Source organism: Prinia subflava, chromosome 4 (genome assembly GCF_021018805.1).
Source record: "Prinia subflava isolate CZ2003 ecotype Zambia chromosome 4, Cam_Psub_1.2, whole genome shotgun sequence".
NCBI lineage: Eukaryota > Metazoa > Chordata > Aves > Passeriformes > Cisticolidae > Prinia > Prinia subflava.
Genome location: NC_086250.1, coordinates 24,711,059 through 24,732,389, shown reverse-complemented (window position 1 = coordinate 24,732,389; position 21,331 = coordinate 24,711,059). Strand labels below are relative to the sequence as shown.

Below are 21,331 nucleotides of genomic sequence, written 5' to 3'. Positions count from 1 at the left end.
CATATTATAGAGATCCTCACTTGACATGACTAGGTGTTGTCTTAATTCAGTAGCAGTTTTACCAAGGGATCAGGTTAGCTACCCAATTCTTCATAGTTTTGATTGCTCTTCACTGTATGAGACACTTTTAGTTATGTGGAGCAACAACACTAAATTTTTAAATCCAAATATTGAATTAGCACACAGGGCTCCAGCACCTAGATATCGTAAGTATCTTAATATGAAAAATTCGATAGATCTTTGGTTTGTCAGAATTTACTGAATAAAAGTATTACACTAAAGATGTCCTTAAATCAATTTCAGAAAGACTGTTAAACCTGATGTTTCCTATCCCTTCATTTTCAGGACTCCAGTCCAAAAAAAGAACAGAAAACCTGTATGTCTTTTGTCAATTCAAGTTGTGCTACTGTACTGAGTTCCAGTGCAGCTGTGTGCACCCCAGGCAGCTCTACCTGCACAGCCGCTCCAGAGACGATCTGCTTGGATGACTCACTGGATGAGGACCTCTCTTTCCACCCACCCTCACTGGACTCTGTTTCTGACGCTCTGGCAGTTATCAATAATGGTGCCAAGGGATCACCTCTTGGGTCCACCATAGACACACCAACATCCAGACCTCGCCCTGGGCTGAGGGAAGAGAAACTAGCAAGCATTATGAGTAAGTTGCCTCTGGCAACTTCAAAGAAAGTAGAGCCCACTCAAACATCCCATTCATCAAGTCTTATTGCTGGTCACACAGGGCCAGTACCAAAGAAGCCCCAGGACTTAGTTCACACTGGTATCTCTTCAGGCCTTATTGCTGGATCTTCAATTCAAAATCCCAAGGTTTCTTTAGAGCCTTTGCCAGCCAAATTACTTCAACAAGGACTACAGAGGTCAAGTCAGATCCAAGCTGCTTCCTCCTCTTCTCAGACTCACATTTCTTCCTCTAAGACTCAAACAGCTATTTCCACCTCCTCTCAAAGAACCAAGGATGCTAATATCTTGGTGTCATCTGCTGAGGCTCAAGGTGGTACTTCCTCAACATCACAAGTGCCAAAGGTGCACCAGCATTCAGCTGTACAACAGAAATATGTATCTCCCTTACAAGCAACTATCAGTAAATCACAGACTAATCCTGTGGTGAAATTGAGTAGTAATCCCAAACTCTCTTGCTCATCACCAGTCATCAAGGCTCAAGATAAGTCTGTAGTATATCGTCTGCCTTTGTCTAATCCCTCATCTAGTGGCTCTCAAGTGTGTCACCCACTGGTTTCTCGGACAACATCCAGCACCTCTACCTCTAGTAACTATTTAGCTAAGGCTATGGTGTCACAAGTTTCTTCCCAGGGTTTCAAGCCTCCTTTCTCCATGGCTGCCTCTCCCAAACCTGCTGCCTCTCCCAAGCCCACTTCATCTAAGCCCTCTGTGACACCCAAGCCCAATGTACCGCCTAAATTTTCATCCAAGTCCACCTCATCCCCCAGGCCTGCAACAACACCCAGTTCTTCCAGTTCAAGTGCACTAGTTTCCCAGAGTAGTCACTCCAGCAACAACCTCCTTCATAAACAGACCAGTGGTGTAAATATCAGCAAGCAGTCTCCCACAGTGAATTTGCTGTCTTCTAATCGCACCTCAGGCCTTCAGCCTGCAAAAAACCCTCAGGCTTCTTCAAAATTGCCCAACTCTTCTCTTTCTGGAACTGCTGGTAAAAATAATCTGGGTGGAGTTGGAATTAATGTACCTGCCAGCAGAGGCAGTAATCTTAACTCAAGTGGAGCTAGTAGGACTAGTCTGTCTGGGGGAGCAGGAAGTGGAACACAGGGTGCTAACAAACAATTGTCAACTCCACACAGACCATCTTCTGCCTCAGGGTCTCCAGTTGTAGCAGCCAGCGTGCAGGTACGCATCTAACGAGTTTGCATTTGAGCCTTACGTTAATGTTGATCACATTTATTTTGTAAACATTCTTAGTATATTTTATCTTGATTTGTAATTAATTTTATTTTTTTACCTTTCTAAGCATAATGCTGATACTGATAAAACAATTTTGCACTAAAGAATATATATTTCGAACTATTGTGAAATGCAAGGATCAGTGTGGAACAAGTGCTCACTGTAAACTGTTTCTTGTTCTATACTGTGGAAAAGAATTCATTTTTTTTCTTTTAACAGCACTAGAAAAGGTAAGCTTTGTGTGATCATATTTTCAGGGGATGTAGTATTTACTTGCATTATTTGATTTGTGTATTCGCTTGTATTTACCTGTTTGTAATGATGGTGGATGTGTAAAAGGTGTCTTCATATATTTGTTGTCAGGCTTCGTGATTAACCTCAAAACTAGAGTTCAGTTGCTTGTGGTTTAGTGTAATTCAAGACTTGTAATTGTAATTAACAATTGCAAGGGCTTTTCTTTTGTATTTGTGACTATGTATTTTATTTCGTAGGATCTAGTCAAACTGAATGAGACACCCCATTAATATATAAATACCCTAGAAACTGAAACCTTACACTATCACTAGAGATAAGACAAATCAAACAAAACAAATATTTTGAAAATACTGTTGTTCTAAAACATAAACCTATTATTTACCCATAAGACAACCTGCTTTCCCAAGCTGCGTTCTTACTGGGAATGCTTAAGTACTGAGATGATTTGATGTTTTCTTCTCTCTAGTGCTCTCTCTGCTGAAGTCATCAGTACTTAAGGGAAGTAGTATTGCTGTAAATTATATTCTTGGTGTAGAGCAAATGAAAAACTTTGTTATTATTCTGAACAGTGCACATTGCTGTTGCATGGGAGTGATGTATATTTGACTTGTGGCAATATTTTATAATCTTTTAATTTGCCATCAAATTCTTCTTAAGGCAGCTGAATAACAGGAGGAAGATGATTTTTACAAGACACTTCTATAGTCTTTCATCCTACTGTACTGAAACAGTCAGCAATAAAAGTCTGGCAGGCTCTGGCACAGCATTCACTTACTTTGGGTACTTTGAATGAAAAAAAACCCTACAGCCTGTATGCTGTGTACAGGCCACTGAGGTACCACATAGGATCTAGAGAAGAGCTGAACCAAGTACAGTGCAGTTTGAGTACTCTGCAAGGTGCCTGGAGGAGACAAAAAAGGCTACAATGAATGAACTGGGAAGGGAGTTATTTATTCCCAGTGCAGTCAGCAGAATCCAGTGGATGCAATGGCTGTGATGTAGAAAAAAATCTGAAGTGGGTATGGTAGTGCTTAAAGATGATGGAGAAGGGAAGTAAGCAGGGTTGTGTTGGATGATGAGATGAATTCTGGCAAACCCTCCTGTAGTTGAAGACAAGCAATTTTTTTGTTAGAAACACTGATCACCTGGGCAATAAAATGCTTTTTGGCCACAGTCCTACTGAAGAGCACTGAAGTGTTGGGGTTGTGGTGAATAATCAAGTAACATGAACCAATACTATAATACAGCAAAATAAGGTGTGTTGGTATATAGAAAGGGGTAAATCAGCTAGGGGTACTGAGCAGCATATGGTATCACAAAAATAATTGAGACCTTCCGTGTGGGTTTTTTTGACACTTCCAAAATTACTTTGATAATCTAAAAATGGTTCAGAAGAACACTATGAAATCAAAGAAGATAAACCACGGAATAAGGCTGTTGCTGCTGTGCACTGTGAAAATTAATCAGTGGAGTACATTCAAGGAAAGATTAGAATGAAATTACCTCCCAGTTCAAGTACACTAATGGGGAAAAGATTTGTGATCACAGAGGTTTTTATTTAGCTATAAAGATGTAATAGCTGGCTGCTGAACTGACATCAGTTGCATACTAGTTGTTAGGTACAATGTACTAAGGACATAGTTACTCCTCTTCACGTAGGACTGAATGTGAATTTCCTTTCCTTTGAAGCCTTAGGGATTTAATTCCTATTTGAGGTTCTGTTAGAAGATGAGAATGGTACCTGCATTGCTCATTATAATATTCTGGTCTGCTTACATTAAAGATGAAACAAGATGATTTTGTGTGATAGTAAAGGTGTTCTTAGCTAGGAAGCTTCCAAGAATTGTTTCCCTCATTTCCACTTCTGATTAACACAATTATTTACCAGTATACAAGTTTATGCCTGCTGAAGCCTCACAATAAGTTGCATCTTAAGGACAAAGCCAAGGAGTACATGTGTGATTACCTTAAAAAGCTCTACCTAGCATTAGTTCTCTTGAGGAGAATCTGGCCTAGACTTCTAAGGATCTTAAAGACTCAGATGTACATGACCAAGATTAACTTTTTTAAGAACAACTGTATATGAGTTAAATAGAAATGTCTGATCTGCAGTTCCTTTAGGGCATGCTCTGTAGCTCTTTTCTTCACTGTACTTCTCTCCCCTCCTTTTTGAGTGAGTAAGCAAGATCTTGACAGAGCACTTTACAAAGTTTCTTTTTTCAGGCATTTTACAGATTCACAGTTGCAAAACATTACTGCATGGCTTTTATTTTGTTGCCCTTTTCTAGATTACATAAACAGTGAACAGTTGTCATTTTTTTTGTACATAAGCTTACTGTGAAATTAGTACTTTTAAAGGCAGAAGAGAATAATAGTGTGTTGATACTTTCCATTCTTTTTTTTTTCTACTTGTGGGATAGAGTATATTGTAGAAGTTGGTACCTTTAAGATGATTACCAATATAAACACTTGCTAGGAACAGCACATGTAGGTAAATGCCCTTTACAGGGCCAGTGTTCTAAAATACTGTGTTTTCTCATAAGAAGCAACTGTCCTTTAGCTGCTTACATTGGAACAGCTTAAGACCAAAACTGGTAATAAAAACTTTATCCATGCTAGGAGATTTCATCACTTTGCCTTTTCTGTAAGTTGTTATTACAGAGCTCTGTGAAATGTTGTTTTCATTTTAAGCTGATGTGTTCATTAAAATTATTCTAAGTTTGGGGGTTAGTTGAGGCTTACTTGTAAAAATGCACAGATTTGAAATCCTATTCTGTTCTGAGTCTTTTTAATTCAAATAACTACAATATCGGAGTTGGAGTCTGATTCAAAGTGCTTTCTATACTAACTGTTTGGTAGTAGATAATTAGAGAACTGAACATTAGCATATGAAATTACTGTATATATAGTGAAAGACTGTTAAACAAGAATAAGCTGATCTAATGTTAGAGTAATTAATGCAATTTGGGAGCTGTTGTAGCCAAAATGTTCTGGCTGATCTTATATTTTTATTTTAAAACTGCAGTGAATTTAACTTCATTTTGACATTTAGAGTGGAGAGATTATTTTCCTTTGCCTTTTCCTCTGACATGTACATACACACCTTTACGTACATATGTATGTATGCATTTTGCTAATGTGACTTGTTAAGTTTGGGGATTCTTACATATGAATCTTAATTTTCAGAATTCATTGTTTGTCTGCAACCTCTTTAGAAATAGTGTGCTGTTAAGACCCAGATTTGGAAAAGGGAGAGGTATAATACTGTACTTCTAAAGAACTTCAGATCTACATTGCATAATTTCACTTTATTAATCTAAAAGAAGATATTGTATTACATTGTGACTGTAGATCCAGAGCATAATTAGAAAGGACATCAAGGAAATTACCTGTAAGGCTGATGAGAAAAACATGATAGATGTTTATGTATTGTCTTATGTCTAAATCTGCAATATAATTGTACTTGCTTAGCAAATGAACACTGGGAAGACTTCCTAGGTGGATAAGTGGATATTCATTAATAGTTTAATACATTTCTCAACAGAGCAACACTTAACAGGAAGTAGTTGATTTTTATACCCTTAAAGAATACAATTCAAATCTTTAAAAATCTTGAAGTACTGCTTCTTTTTTTTTTTTTCATAGTCAACAGCAGGAGCATCGTTACTGGCTAATGCCTCACCTCTGACTCTCATGGCATCACCCCTGTCTGTAACCAGTCAGAACGTGACGTCTGCAGCATTAACTCCTTTTGGGATGCTGGGTGGCCTTGTTCCTGTGACTGTGCCCTTCCAGTTTCCCTTGGAGCTGCTTGGCTTTGGGACTGACGCAGCTGGAGTGACAACCACCTCGGGATCTACCTCAGCGGCTTTCCACCACAGCCTAACTCAGAGTGAGTGGAATTAATGACACTGCACTATAAGGAAAGATGCATCCTTAAAATGGAAATTGAGTAGGGAAGCAATAATGTCCCGAGACATTGACATGTCTCCTGTCTCCCTACAGGAGAGTAAATGGGATTCCTTCACAGCTAAAAATTTTCTTTACATAATTATCTAAGTGTTATAAATCACCTTTGATAAGCTTATTTTCATTGTCATGTTCACAGCATATGTTTAGTTTTGAATGTACTTTTATTGGGTTAACTTCTAATACCTTATTTTTAGAAAGGAGTGTAGTTTGAAAGTCTTCAAATGTCACAGTTCAAATAAGAGACTTAATATGTTGATTCCTCAAAGTAGCCTTAACTCAATAATCTCAGATATCAAACAGTTCTCTTAGGAAGAACTCTCAGCCAAGATGGTATTTACTTTTTCTGATTGCTTACAAAGAGGCTATGTATGTTCTTGTGCCATATAAAATACTGGTCTTTCTGACAAACAAAAGTATATGAAGAGGTGCATCCCAGTAGCAAGGCATGATCCTTGCTCTGACTTTTGACTAACTATATTTGAATAGCTTTGTCTCTGTTGACTTATTCCAGCCAGCTATCAGAATGCTATCAGGTATTTATTCTTGGTTGTGGAGATAAGCGTGCTACTTCAGCTACGCTATTAAAACAAAAACTTATTTCACAGTGACTGCCTCTCTCCACAAGATTTATTTTTTTATCTTTGCTCTCCTTTTTTTCTTCCCAGACTTACTGAAGGGTTTACAGCCAGGTGCTCAGCATGCAGCAACACTGTCTCACTCACCTCTGCCTGCTCACTTGCAGCAAGCTTACACAGGTAAAGACATGATATATTTCTTATCACTTACTTTCAAGTTATTTTAACTTAAAAGTCAGATTTCTGCCTTAGACTGAAATATAATGTACATCAGTACTTAGTTTAGGGAAGACACAACACAGGGACAAACTTTGGGAGCAGCTGGTAGAACTTACTCTGTTGTAGCAGTGTTTTTGGAACCTGAATGATTTTTTTTCCCCTACTTCTTTCCAATGTCAAGAACAAAAAAGTTTCAAAAATTTCAGTGCTTTACTGCAGCAGTTTTAGCAACTGAAGTGTACAAGTTGAACTAGTGTGGAAAAAAGAAATAGTACTTACTGTACACTAACATGATTGTTTATAGACTGCATAAAGTTTTTCCACTCAAAATTTTCATTTTCCCTTTGAAGGAGAAACTGACCTTCCAGCTAAAAGCTCTTTTCATGTTTCTTACAGGAGTATATACCCATGTGAATGGTGGGATGTTTTCTTAATGGAATACCTGCTTTCCTTAGGAATTTTATGCTTGATAGGAGTTGCATATTTTGATTGAGAAGAGAAGCTTGAAGCAGAACATTTTATTTTTCTGTTGGTAAGGTTCAGAGCAGGAAAATATTCAGAATGCTTTAGAAGGTGCAGTTTAGAATGTACACCTTTCTTTGTCATCCATAGTGTGTTTTGTGGGGGCCAGGAGAAGGAATGCGAAGGGCGGCAGCAGCTTGGTGGGCATTCTTCATTTGAGAGTTCTCAGTACCAAAAAATTGGGCAGTGTTTTGGTATGAGGCTTGATATATCAGGTTTCAACAATGCTATTTCTAATAAATGAACGATAGAAAATATGCAGTCTTCCACTCGAAGTCCACTCAATAAAGACAATTTACTTTTTGTTGATGCTAAAGCTGAACCTGTCAAATTCCTGTCTCTCCTACTGTAAGTTAGGAAAAACAGAAGATCACTCATGCTTTTATTCTTCCCTTTTGTTTCTGTCTCTCAGCTACAGATGGAGGCCAAAGCAAAGTGGACACTAAGCTACAGCGGAAAAACCAGTGACTTCTGGACGAGCAAGGGAGCTGAAGCAGTTCTGGTTGGCTGACAGAATCTGCCCAGTTGGGAAAGTGCTTATTGTCACAGGGCTGCTGTTTCTGTCAATGTTTACATATTCTGATCCTAAGCACTGTGGTGAGAGGAAGAAGAAAAATAAAACAATACTTGATCAAAGAGAGAAGGAAAAGGAGGACAGGTCCTCCTGGTCATGCAGATTGGTCAAAGCTTGATATTGCCTAAAGAAACAACCTTTTTTATCTTCTCTGATTGGCTCTTAAAAAAATTGATGGTCAAACCCACAGCAGCACCAACATTTTGTTTCTGGGTAAAGTCCAATGAAGAGTGGAAATGGTGAAAGGAGCTAGAATAGGTTTCTCCATTCATTGCGTAAGTGGGAATCACCCACTTCCTTAGTGCCCAAAGTTCCCGGTGTTAGATTATGTGTAGGTCCTGAGTGTACTATACAGTTGTGGACCAAAGGTTATGTAGAATAGAGATGGTGCTGGGATACTTGGCATAATAATTAAACCTTTAGACTAAAACAGTTTCTGATAATGGGCATTTATCGAGCTTAAAAGGCTGCTTGGCTTTAGGGAGCCTGCAGATGTATGCAGTCTTGATAGAGAATTGTCTTCAGAAACAGATCTCCTGGTACGTCAATATGTGAGACACAGACTATTCGATTTATTTTCAGAGGGTTTTTTAGTACAAAAGTTCTTATTCAAGGGAGGAAGGGGATGGAAATTCATTTACATGAAAAGAACCCCACATTTTATTAGCCGGACTAACATTTTTTCCTGCATTTTTTTAAGTCATAGTGATGTTTCAGTATTTCCATTTGTTAAATTTCATTTTACCTTGTGCTTATTTGCTACTGAAAAGATACACTATTCATGTCTTTCATAAACCACAACCAGTTCTTTTCTCATTCTCAGGCTTCATCTTTTATCTAACTCTTCCCAGAAGCCATGCATTACATTGATTCACTAGTTAAAGAAAGCTGATTTGACCTATCCCAGAGTCAGATTAATACTGCATCAGGCATTAGCCAAAGAGGAGTCGCTCAAAAGCGACCAGAGGTGCCTTCTCTTCTGGGGGCTGAATGGGTTGTTTCCAGCATTTCCAGCCCCTGCTGGCCTAGGGAGTTTGACCTGAACTCTTTCGTACATGGTAGCACAAGACTGCAGAGCTGGCTTTGTTGGTTTTTTGTGAGGGTTTTTTGTGGGGATTTTTTGTTGTTTGTTTTGTTTGGCTTTTGGGTTTTTTTGGTTTTGTTTTGTTCTGTTTTTTGGTTTTTGTTTTGTTTTTTCTTTGATAGCAATACATCAACCAGTTCACATGTAAGATTAGGGAGCATCCAGCACATGTTGCACTTTTGACACTATGACAGAACTTTGCTTTTGAGTCCCTTGTGCTGTCAGATAAAAGGTGAGAATGGCAGAAACTAGAATAAGTCATAGGGAAAAGGAGCAAATAAACCAGTATGATGCCTTTCTCCTTCAACCCTGAAATATTCCTTTGACCAGAGATGCTGAAATTCTTAGTAAAGTTTTTCTGGTAGTTTGGCTTGAGATTGAACCAGACACTACTGGTTGTCTCACACCTTTTAGAGAGACTTTGACCCCTGAATAGTGAATATTCAATATTTTTTGCTAGCTTACTTAGAGCTTGCAGGTTTCTTTTACATGTGATTTATTTTTCTTAGATCAGACAACAATTTCTTTTCTATTTAGAGCTCATTTTAATTTTATATAAATATATATACATAAATTTAAAATAATATATATTGTGTATTTAGTATAAAAATGTTGGGTTGAGCTCAGCAATAAATGTTTTTGCACAACACTTGTGAAAGGCAGATTGAATTAAGATGCATTAGTTCATTCGTTTCACTCCACAGCATCTGCCAATTAAATGCTTTTTAGCTGGCACTAATGTTTTGTATGTGGTGTGTTGATCAGATAAGCTTGCATCTCCATTGTGGTTTAAAGTTGAAACACATACAGCTGTGTAGACCCTGGCATCAGTACTGCACAAACTCTGTCAAAATACCTTAAACTATTTAGAGTGCAAGCTTCATCTGACACTTTTTTCTTTTCTCCAGGAAGGGTTGAAGGAAGCCAACTTTGAGGCCCAACAATTCTAGCAGGATGTTAATTCTCTGAACTGTGTCAAACCTGAGAACTTTAATGATGCACGTAGCTAAGGGAGTTGCGGCAGTGAGCCTTTGGGCAGCAATATATTTAAAGGACCCTGTCCTAAGAGAGTTCTACCTCTTCTGTGTTTTCCTCATTAAGGCATCCCATTCAAATTGTCATCTTTGTCTTCATACTTAGTAAAATTGTAGACTGGGAGACTTGGAGCCCTTTATAACTACAGCACAAATTCCCTTTCAACCTTCCTTTCTTCCTGGAAGTATATTTCATATTCAATTGAAGAATATCCTCTCTAAAGCTTGAGGGTAGGAATAGTCCTGCCTCTGTGTCCTATTGAGCTTCTCAGTCTTGGGAAACAAGTAAAATAATACTTATTGTGGAAATGAGATAGTAGGATGATGAAAATAAAGGTGACCATACATTGTTTGTGACTTCAGTTCAAACAACCCCACCCCAGCAGGTAACTGTTTTCAGTCATTACACTCCTGTTAGCCATTACACTGCTGAGCATCTTTTGAATCAACAACATTGGGGATGGGGATCCTTTACTTGGTGTTTACTATTCTCCCTAGTTAAACCTAGCAAGGCCAGATCAAAGGAAATAATAGGATGGTTCCCAGAGACCTTTGCAGGTAGCATAAAGAGGATGGGAAAGATTACTGCAATGTTCAAATGCAAAATTAGGTTGATGTCTTACTATTTACTGCACAGAAATTCTTCTGAAGATGTTTTCCCCCCCATTTCTCCCCCAGGTTTTTTCTTGTTTTTAAGGGCCTTTGCTAATAAATAAACTGTAGTTGTACATACTAAATTAACCCTCAGTATTCACAAGCAATAAAAAAGCCAAGTAGAGCTGTCTTTTCCAGACAGCGGGGCTGAACTTGGTTTGGGGACTGTATATGAGCTAACATGTCAAGCTCTCTGAAAGCCCCAAACAAATGCAAGCAATAACTTCAAACAAGGTTTCAGATGTTGAAACTGTCTGGGTAGTATTCCCTGCTACATGATCCAAAGTCCCAAAAATCATGGTAGCTATTTTAAATCATTAGAGACTCTTGCAAGGAAAGAAGGCAGGCTAGATGAAAAACAGGGTGCAGAGTTTCCCAATACCTTGGACTATAACTGCCGTGTTCTCCCATTCCAAGATACAAGTGGCCTAAGTCACGTTGTCCAGCCTTCTCTCTTGATTTGAGAAACATGTCTAAAGACTGATCAACTGAGTCAGAAGTGCGGATGCTGTGGGTTTCACATCTGTTTTCTGCTAATCAGAAGTAACATTTAAGTTACTTGGGTTCTGTTTGTGTTTGAATCTGATCAAAGTTGTCTGATGCACGGATTTAGGAGTGGGACAGGTGCTAAAAGCTTGTTCCTTCCTGCAATCTCATCATCTGACCCTTCCTCCACACTCCTTCTCCAGTTGGTGCAAGACCATGAGGACATGAAAACAGAGAAATCTGCAACTCTCCCAAGCTGCCATCAGTTGTGTGAACCAGTAACCCTCTGGGAGTCACCTTGGACTCCAACTAACTTTATCACATTTGCTGCTACGTTCATAAAACGAAATTTTGGCTGTATTTATTAGCAAATTTTTAATCTAGTTTACAGGGGTTTTTTTGTTGTTTGTTTTCTTTTGATTAGTTTTTGCCCACAGTTAGATTAGAAGGGTGTTTGGGTTGATGGCTTTTTTGTTTTGATTTTTTTCAGTTGTTTCTTTTTGAGTGAATTGAAAAAGCAATTGAATTTTTTCAATTTGCAGAAATTGAAAGCACAGTGGTCCTTTTTCTGCTTTTGTTCTGGATTTTTTTTTTTTTTGGAGGTCGGATTTCAGGGAAAACCTACAGCCAAGCCAAACTGTGGAAAGCTTCCTCCCACACTTAACTTTCATCTTTTGCTGAATGGGGTGGGGGCGGGGGGGGGGGGGGGGGTGCGGGGGAGGGAGCATTAAAGGGACACTTGGTCTTTTGTTTGGGCTTGTTAGTTGCTTTGGTTTTGTTTGGGTTTTTTTTTTCCATAAAATTACCCAGAAGGTTAAAGCATTAGGTAAACAACTGATTAATTAACACTTTATGCAATTTTAATTTTATAGAAATTTTAGAAAAGATTGGTAGACTTCGGTCCAATTTCTGGTGAAATGGCTGTTACTCTTCATGACTTACTTGATTCAGGCCTTTGTCCTTTTTTTAAGTGCCTCTTTTCTTTTCTTTTTTTTTTTGGTTTTTTTTTTTTTGTTTCCCTATCCTCTTTAAACTTTTCTCAGAGATCCTGAAGTGCTAGAAAGCATTTTGGAGGAAAATCTTAAGCTTGCCAAGATGGCTTTATGCTGTTATGCTATTTTTTTCCCTTTTGTAAAGAAAAAAACAAAACCAAGTGTGTAATGTTTGTAACTTCATAGCTGCTGTACTGTGGCATTGATTCTGTGTGCTTGTGCATTCTCTCTCACATGCACACACGTGCACACACACACACAAGCAATATTCCTGAAACTTGTTCATCCTCCATTCTCCTGGCTCTGTTAAATGCTACTTCAAGGCTAAACGTTTGTGCAACGATGGCAGTACAATAAAAGAGTGTGTGCATGAGTGTGCATAAATGCATGAGAGAAAGGAAATGGCTAACAAGAATGAAACTTCTTGCATTTTTCTCTAAAGGTTTTGAGTTTGTTTCTTAATTAGGTTATGAGTAAAACATTATGGGCCCTGTTTAACAACCTTTTTAATTACTGGACTGCTTCACACAATTACTGAGTCTGTGGCAGAGATGTGTGGCTAACAGCCCAAAAGAGCTGGGGGGTAAATAAAGTTAAAATAACAGCTTGCAACGTATTTGAATTTAGACTAAGTGCAAGAATCTTGTGTGTAGCTGGTCACATCTGCTTGGTACCAGTTACTGCAAGGATTCTCATATTTACCCAAGTTGTCACTTTCCACCATGCATCCTATGTAAGAAGGAGTTTGGTGAAACCTGCAAGTGTGCAGCTGCTCACTGAGTTTATAGCTAGCTAAGCTTCACATGCTGCCTAAGTCACTCACCATGACGTACTTTTCTAGTTGTACTTCTTCTCAGTTTGAGATTTCATTAATGGTTTTTTCTCTTACTGTAATGAACAGTAAAGTAAGTTCATGCATTCTTAGCTGCCGATAAAACCCTCATAATAGTATCTGTGCTTGTTTCCTTGTTCTCAGACAAAATTAGCTATCTGCAATAGATGATCTAGTGATTTTAACAGCTTTGTTCCAAGGCTCTATCTAACTTAAGCTATTATAAACATGACTACCTGAAATTAGTAATTCACTTGTGGACCAAGTGCTAAACTTAAGGTAACATGCACATGCATCACTAGACTGTTCTAGTTCTGTGATGTGCTTCCCCTAGGGAAGATCTAATTTTGAGCTGCAATATGAAAAGGAAGCATTTATTTTACAGAGTTGGAATGGAATGAGGAGTCTTTCATGGGTGGAAAACCAGTGTGGAAAACAGAAAATACAGTACCAAATATGTTCCTGTGGCAGAGAATAGCCTAACTGTTCTTGGCTCATCCTCACATGTTTGAGTTAACCCATTACATAAACTAGGCCATAAGTGGATTTCTCCTACCAATCTAATGGTGCCAGTAAAAGATAGGACTATTGCTGGTAGCTCAGACAGTTGGAGTGGTAGTTGAGGAGGCTTCTTAATTTGTCTTAGGTGCATCAGTGAAGTTACTTCAGTAAAGTTTACCACATTCACCAGTTAGGTTAATTCCTTTTGAACACACATGCACTTCATCCTAGGCTAATTTCTGGGATGAGGGATCTACAGCTGGTGATGATGGCTGACTGTAAAAATCTGTGTCTGTCTACTGCTTAAGGAATCACTGCCAAAATAAGCAGCCAGAAGTATGCTTACCAGGCCCCTGGAAAGATAACTGTTGTGTAGGGGAATGCTTTGTTTGTGGAAACTTTTGGTGAGACTTCATCATCCTTCTATGATGCCAGTGATCCCTTGCTACTGTAATAGCCTTTTGGGGCTCTGGTGCTGCTGTGAGTTACGCTGAAAGATCAACATGGCCTGGAGCTGCCCCAAAACTGGAGAAGTACAAATATTGCCTGCAATTGTTTTTGCACACTCATAAGTAAGATTGCTAATCTTGTAAGTAGTCAAGGATATAGGCCTGTATTTTGTAGCCATTTTTGACAGCTGTAGTTCTACCCCAACCACCACCATGTTTTGTATCTATAAGTGTATTTCAGTCTCTTTCATTGCTATCTTCTCCTGCTTAAACAATAACCATTAGCTACTAAGTTTTTCTTTATGATTAAGTAATCGCAAGTATACACTGTTTGGCTCCTATCATGCACAATACTAAAAGGGGGGTTTTGTTTCTTCCTGGCAATGTGTGCAGATGTGTTTTATCAAGTCATACTTGCTACTGTCTAGTACCAAGAGATAAAAGAGTGGGACAGAATCAATCAAAACCAGTCAGGAGATGCCACAAATCACAGGCCAAACTGAGCAGTTGCTGAGGAAGACAGAGCTTCATTGAGACTTAGCAGATTTCACCAGAGTGGGGGACTAAACTTTCTTGTGTTCTCAGCTTTTTCCAGATAAGGCCTTAGTTTGATTAATAGTCACTAATGTCAACTATGCAGATAAGTATTTACATGTTTCAGTGTTACATGCATTCCTTTCCCCAGCTGCCCCTCTTAACACATATTGAAATTTTACCCAAAGAAGATGGAGTATTTTTGAATGTCTGTAATGCAGAACTTTTTGCTAATGTGAAGAAAAAAAAAAAAAGTATTTTAAAAAAGAAACCCTTTCACTAGCGCAACATGTAGTGTCAAGCATCATGAAGTTGCTTGAGAGGGAAGCTAGAAACCGCTTCTTGTGACAGGTTTTAGTCTGAGAGTTTTTTAGAATATTCAGCTCTCGCAATTGGATTAAGAAATGTTTTTTAATGTACAGATTGGATTTGGAAAGAAACTCATGAGACATCTCAGGTTTCTTTCCAGAATCAGAAGTGAATTAATTTCTCACTGAAATGAAATTGCTTCTAAACAAGGGGAGTTACCAGCTAAATAAAAACTAAATCACAGTCCCCAGGTATTTCTCACTGGTCTTCTAGTCTTGTTGTATGTAACGACAAATAACAATTTAGCTCAGAGATGAGAACTGTAGTAGGTGTTTTATTGCTGGTGATTCTATCATGTAGCAATTAGTACCATGTTCTTGCATAGTTATCAAGATCTGTACTGGAAATAGATGGAAAAATTTTATTTTTGGACTACTGTTAAAAAGAAAAAAACAAAAAAAAACCAAAAAAACAAACACAACAAAATTAACTTCTACTTTTTACCCCCCAAAAGTCTACTGAGGAGTGCTATATTTTAGCAGTTAAACTAGTATCCTTGTGAATGTGATTTGTTACTTGTAGTCTTTTACTGAGAGTTAGAAACATTTAATGAGTAATCCTTAAAAAGTTGCCATTCTCTAGCTTAAAGTTAGATGCATGTAATAAAAGGGCATCTCTGATGATAATTTCTGATGATACAAAATCTCTATGTTCAGAATACTAATTGGGGGGAAAAAAACAGTTGTGGGTACAAATCCCTTTGGGCCTGCCTGATAATAGAGGGTCAGTGAAGACGAGTGCCCTGCACAGCTAATGGCAGTGGAGATCATCCCCTCAACAGCAGTTTGGACTCTATATCCTTTGTTTGGTGTCACTTTATATATATATATATGTATGTATATATTTATATATATATGCATATATATATGTGCATATATATATATATATAAAAGCAAGTTTGGATATAGCCAGTTTAATTCTACCTGACTTGCTGTGATCCCCTAGAAAATGAAGGGCTGAGAAATGGTTTTGCTGCTTTTCACTGGGGAGCTCAAAAAAAAAAAAAAAATCTGGGGGAGGTTTCTATTATTAACACGTGTTAAATCACAGCTAGAATTTTTTGCATTCCTCAACTTCAAACAAAGGAGGGCACAGTTACTACGAGATGGCAAACCTGTTTGAGTTGGTGATTCTTGTGATGCTTTACTCAGTACAGCATGAATTAGTACAAGGTCCTTTCCTCCTTTTAACACACACATTCTGGATCATAGGGCTTAGGATGGAGAGAGGATCCCAACAGCCTTGTGCTTACCTGATGAGCTCTCCAGGGAAACTGCCCCATGAAATGCTCCCCTTTTGTGACAACAAGCCTGAACAACCAAATGCAGCTACATTTGGGTGGTAAGCACCACCTTCATTTGGATTTTTAGGGAGGTGTGTTCCAATAACTTCAAGGGATACTGTTTTTTAAATGTGTGGTTTCTTTCCTCTCTCCTTATAAAACTGGACCTGAACACAAGCTTTTGAGTTGTTGGGGTTTGTTTTGTTTTGAGGGTATTTTGGTTTTGTTTTTGGTTTTGTGGGAGTTTTTTTGTTTTGTTTTGGGGTTTGGTTGGTTGGTTAGTTTTTGTTGGTTTGTTGGTTTTTTGGTTTTTTGTGGGGTTTTTTTGTTTTTTTTGTTTTGTTTTGTTTTTTGTTTGTTTTTTTGTGTGTGTGTGTGTTGTTGGGGTTTTTTTTGTTTTGTTTTTTGTAATAATCTCAGGACCTGAAAGATTGTAGCATTTAGTGTGTCTTAAAAATGATGTACTGTACCAGCCATGGATTTTGTAAATACACCTGTCTCCCTTTTTTGTATTTTAATTTTTTAAAAGTGTGTAAGGCTCTTTGCCAGAGGAACTGGTGCCTGCTTTATCTCCATCCTGAACTGAAGCAGGAAAAGAAAGAAGCTGCTGCTTCAAAAGCCTGCATCAGTTCCAAATGCGTATATTGTTCTGGTCAGTTTAATGGCTGTTAGTCTTTAGTTAGTTGGGAAGCCACTTAGTTCCCTGCACATTCCCAGTTGTGGCTAGCAGAGCCCTGTCAGGGGGGCTAATTTTAACTCTCTTCTGTGTGACTACTTGACATTTTCCCTCCTTCCAGGTACTCAGGTTTCCTATCCCTGAGCAGTCCAATGTTTTCAGAGGTCAGGACTATTGACCCTCTGCTAGAATAAATGGAGCATTTCATTTTATCAGTGCTCTGATTCAAAACATGGGGTTCATATCCTGTGAACTTTGCAGGTAACCCTGCCTTCATCTGTTCCAGAAGGGACTTGCCCTTTTCTGCTTTCCTCAAAGGAGCGCAAGCTTTTTTTGGCAGACTTTGCTCTGGGATCCACCCTTGCCGGCAGACCCGTTCTGCAGTAGGAGCCTTACTCAATTCGGCGTAGCTGTTCCCTGTCCCTGACTGCGACAGGCTTTTTCATGAGTGTACTTTTCTGTTTTTTTATGTGTCACGTGTCTGTGCTGTATTAAATAAAGAGGAATGTACATATTAGCCCTGTGTCTTTGATTTCTCACAAAAATGAAAATGGGAAGAGGTTTCACTTGAAGGGTTGGCCTTCTTGGGGCTTTTTATCGGGTTTTTCTGTTTTGGGGGTAGGGGCCTCCTTCAGTCAGGGCAAACACCTGGGGAAGGGTAACACTGTGCAAGGACTGGCGTTTTGAAACCGCCAAAGGTTCGGTATAGAAGGGAGCGCTTCCCTGGGGGAACACCGCGTTGTTCCGAGATACAGTCTCCCAACGCCATTGAGGGGCCACGCCCCCCCTGCGCCGGGCGGCGCTGCCCAATCACTAGTCTTAGGTATGTTCCATAAAAAGCGTGTGGGAATAAGTGATAACTAAAGAAACAGAAACCATCTTTTCACGGCAGCCCCAGTGGCCTAATGGATAAGGCATTGGCCTCCTAAGCCAGGGATTGTGGGTTCGAGTCCCATCTGGGGTGGGTAGCTTTTTTTTTTTTATTCGAGGTGCGCAGCCTTTCCGGACGCCTATGAGCCGCCGGCTGCCTCGCGTCTGCGGCTCCTGGGCGTCCACTTCTCGCTCCTGCGGGACCCGAAGTCCCTTTTAAACCGCAGACCCTAGAAACTCGCGGGGACGCGCCCGCGGCCCAACTCGGTTTCCCGCCGTATGATGCGCCTCTCGGCGGGCTCCCTGTGCTCCCGCTCAGTTGCCACAGGCCGCCGACGAGGCGTAGGGTCCAGCGTGAGGCGTGCAGCGGGTATGCCCCGGCCTCGCCGTTCGACCTCCGGCGCTTGACCGGCGCCGATTGCAATGGCGGAGGAGGGCGGCAGACAGTAGGAGGAGATGATCGTTCGCTCGGCGTTCGACTGCCCGCACTGCCGGGGCGCGAGGGCGAGGCCCGGCGGCGGCGCTCGATTGGTCGGCGTGCCCGCCCCCGGGTCGAAAGATGGCGACGCTGGGAGCTCCGCTGCGCACCCTGCGCGCGCTGCTGCGCGAGCTGCGCTACGCCGCTGGCCGCTGCTATCGCGACAGCCCTGCCTATCGCCACGTGCTCGCGGCCTTCCGCGCGCACCGGGTACGCGCGGCCTTCCCCTACCCACCCCTGCCTGGGGAGCTCCCGGGGCTCGGCGAGGCCTCGGGGTGCCCTGACCGCCCCTTCCCGCAGGTAACCAGCGAGAAGCTGTGCCGGGCCCAACAGGAGCTGCACTTCCAGGCCGCCACCTACCTGTGCCTGCTCCGCAGCGTCCGGGAGCACGAGGCCCTGCACCGCGAGTACCACGGCAGGGGCGAGCGCTCGCCCCAGGAGGTCGCTGGACTGGTGGGCTTCAGACTGCCTCAGCAGCCGGGAGGGAAGGGCTGAGACGGGACTGCTGTGTTCAATGTTTATTCCTCAATGAATAAATATTTAGAGCTACTGGAATGAGCTGGGTTCTCTAGGAGGTGCCTTTTGTCAGTTTTAGGTTATGGTGTGAAAGCCATAACTGGAAATAAGCAACCCCCTCTCCCTGTATCAGGCTTCCCAAGCGCCCGTCCTGTCCTTGTGAATGTGTGTTATGACAGGCACCCTTCCACGGGTTGACACAGGTGTTTGTAATGGAAAAACATGTCAGACTTCACTGCTGATCTGCTTGTCTTAAGAGATTGCAGGCAGGGGTTCGTAGTTCCCCCACCTGATTCAAAAGTGGTAGATGAGAGAATTTTTCCAGTGTTTACTGAAGCATTTTCCAGCCATATTCTGTGTATGTGGAATTTCCTACTCTGCCAAGAAAAAAAGGTCTCTTCTGTGGAAGATCTGTGGATTCTGGTGAGTGCTGCAGTACCACAAACCTCTTCCAGCTTCTTTAGTTTTTTGATTTTTTCCATAACGGTGAGTGAGTAGTAGCAATTCAGAGAGATGAATTCTTAAAGAGTTACATGTTTCTCAGTGTCCCTGAGAAGTCGACTGTGCGACTGCCAGCTTCCTGTGCTGCCATCTCCTACTGAATTTCAGAAAAGCTGAAGGGAACTGACTGTAGCCAGACACAAAAGGTACACAAACGGGACTATGTTTTCTCACTCATCTCACAAATCTGAAACAGCAAGTTTCTTTTTATAAAAGAAGGTCTTGAGTTGTTGCTGTTCACAGAAGAGTGATTCATTGTACGCAAGATACGTGAGAAATCTATAACAAGAATGACTTTAAATGGCTAAAAATGTGAGGTTTACCTGGGGAGAAGCTTGAAGCAACTCTAAGAAAAGAGTGTTTGCTGGGGGTTTTTTACTGCCAAGGGAAACAAAATGTTCTGTCAGAAATGCGTTGCAAACAGAATTAGTTCATCTAAGTCTACTTCTTCCTTCCTCTGTATTTAAAACTTGGGGATGATTTAATCCCCACAGTATAATGGATAGGCACAACTGGGGAATATTCGGACTGCTTAGGTAAGGCAAGGAGACATGAACCACAAGCTTTAGGGTTCTGTTGACCAAAATTCCACTTTGCAAGTCTTATAGTATCTCATTAGTTATATAGTGGTGGGTTTTTTTGAAAAACATTGATATAACAGGTGGGAAAGTATCAACCTATTTTCAGCTCAGTAGATCAGAGTTGTGAGATGTCAGCATACACTGAGAGTGGCTGTGACACAGTGCTTGTTCTGGTTATTCAACAAAAACTGCTGCATTCTGTAGTATATTGCTTGAGAAGGGAAATTAAAAAAAAAAATCATTTGGCTAGACGCAGATGCTCTTTAAAGAGAAGGAACTAAAGTGTGTATGGTGTTGGTGTAAATAGTCACTAAAATTTCTCAATTTCCCCTAAGTATACCAAGGTACTAAAAAGTCAATTCTAGCAAGCATTGGTGTCTCTTCCATGTACTTCAATCTGTGAGAAATCAGGTTGTGATTCGTGTCAATCAAATAGCACCCACCTAGGTATGTGTGTTTGTGGGCAACGTTGACGTAGACCATGGGATTATTATAAAGAAGAGTTTTGAAAATCAGCTAAGTAAGGCATGGAAATGGAGTGTAACAAGGTAATTATATAACACTAGACTTCTAGCTAACGGTTTGTTTTAACAACAAAATTGTAATTGCTTGCAAGTAATTAATATAAGCTTTAAACTACCTTGTAGTATAAGTTTTAAACTATCCTTTGTTAAATTGGTGTTTTAGAGGTATGAAAGAATTTGTAATCACTTAAAAAAGGCAAGTAAGACTAACATAAGTGAGAGACCCTACAAAACATGCTGACTTTGAGTTTTGTAATCACTGAAGAGAGGGGCCTCCACAAAGACACCTGTTGGGACATCCTAACTAAGAGCTTTAAGTTGTGGTGCTTGCAAAATGTATGCTAACAAGAATAACATGCTTGCTTAAGCAAACTGTATAACCAAAAATAATGTTAGTGGAAAAAGATATTTTAAGACAAGAATAGGAGGCTGGAGAGACATCAGAAGACCATCTCGGACCACCTCCCCAACAGATCTTCAAAAACCACAACTGCTAATTATGAAGAAAAGCAAGTAGGAAATAACTGAAAATTTGGGGAAGTGAAGTGTGTGGAACAGTATAAGAAGACCATCATCCGAGACCTGAATTTGTGCGTTGGTTGGGGCAAGGCCCATCCACGTACCCAGCGCTAATAAATTTGCTATATTACTTGACATATAGGCAAGTCTAGCTTTTCATTTATAAGAAATCCAAAGTGATGACTAAGAGAAGTAAATTTAGATTTTAAAGAAAAAGCAAAGCCAGGACATATTCTAATTAGCTGAAGGGCACTGGGAAGATAATCTTTTACTGAATGTCTTACAGAAGAGCATCTTCTATTCTGAATTAAGTCCATCTGAAGTACAGATAATTAGGATGAGGGGGTTTTTGTTAGGAGAGGTTGTGTGTTGCCTTTTTTCACTCGTATGGAGCTCA

General features: G+C 40.1%; 2 protein-coding genes and 1 non-coding gene across 3 annotated transcripts in view; all 3 read left to right on the top strand.

Annotated features, from left to right (window-relative positions):
• UBN2 (ubinuclein 2) overlaps positions 1-11,698 on the top strand; it is a 46,774-nt gene extending 35,076 nt beyond the window's left edge. Inside the window, exons 14-17 of the mRNA XM_063396103.1 lie at positions 346-1,881; positions 5,836-6,082; positions 6,828-6,917; positions 7,891-11,698. Coding sequence (XP_063252173.1) covers positions 346-1,881; positions 5,836-6,082; positions 6,828-6,917; positions 7,891-7,946 — 1,929 coding nt within the window. The 3' untranslated portion in view covers positions 7,947-11,698. The remainder of the gene's footprint in view (positions 1-345; positions 1,882-5,835; positions 6,083-6,827; positions 6,918-7,890) is intronic.
• A 6,138-nt stretch (positions 11,699-17,836) lies between these two features.
• TRNAR-CCU (transfer RNA arginine (anticodon CCU)) lies at positions 17,837-17,909 on the top strand. Its single transcript has one exon. It is a non-coding gene; the product is annotated as a tRNA-Arg (tRNA).
• A 428-nt stretch (positions 17,910-18,337) lies between these two features.
• FMC1 (formation of mitochondrial complex V assembly factor 1 homolog) lies at positions 18,338-18,851 on the top strand. Its single transcript, XM_063396102.1, has 2 exons — positions 18,338-18,503; positions 18,594-18,851. Exons 1-2 carry the CDS (start codon positions 18,375-18,377, stop codon positions 18,786-18,788), a joined length of 324 nt encoding a protein of 107 aa, XP_063252172.1. The 5' UTR covers positions 18,338-18,374; the 3' UTR covers positions 18,789-18,851.
• Positions 18,852-21,331: the final 2,480 nt, after the last annotated feature.

Bases quoted from the DNA above. Each gene is read 5' to 3' on its own strand.
- FMC1 (XM_063396102.1), top strand. From the start codon at position 18,375: ATGGCGACGCTGGGAGCTCCGCTGCGCACCCTGCGCGCGCTGCTGCGC. The intron at 18,504-18,593 runs GTACGCGCGGCC...CCCTTCCCGCAG, and splicing joins CGGCCTTCCGCGCGCACCGG to GTAACCAGCGAGAAGCTGTG.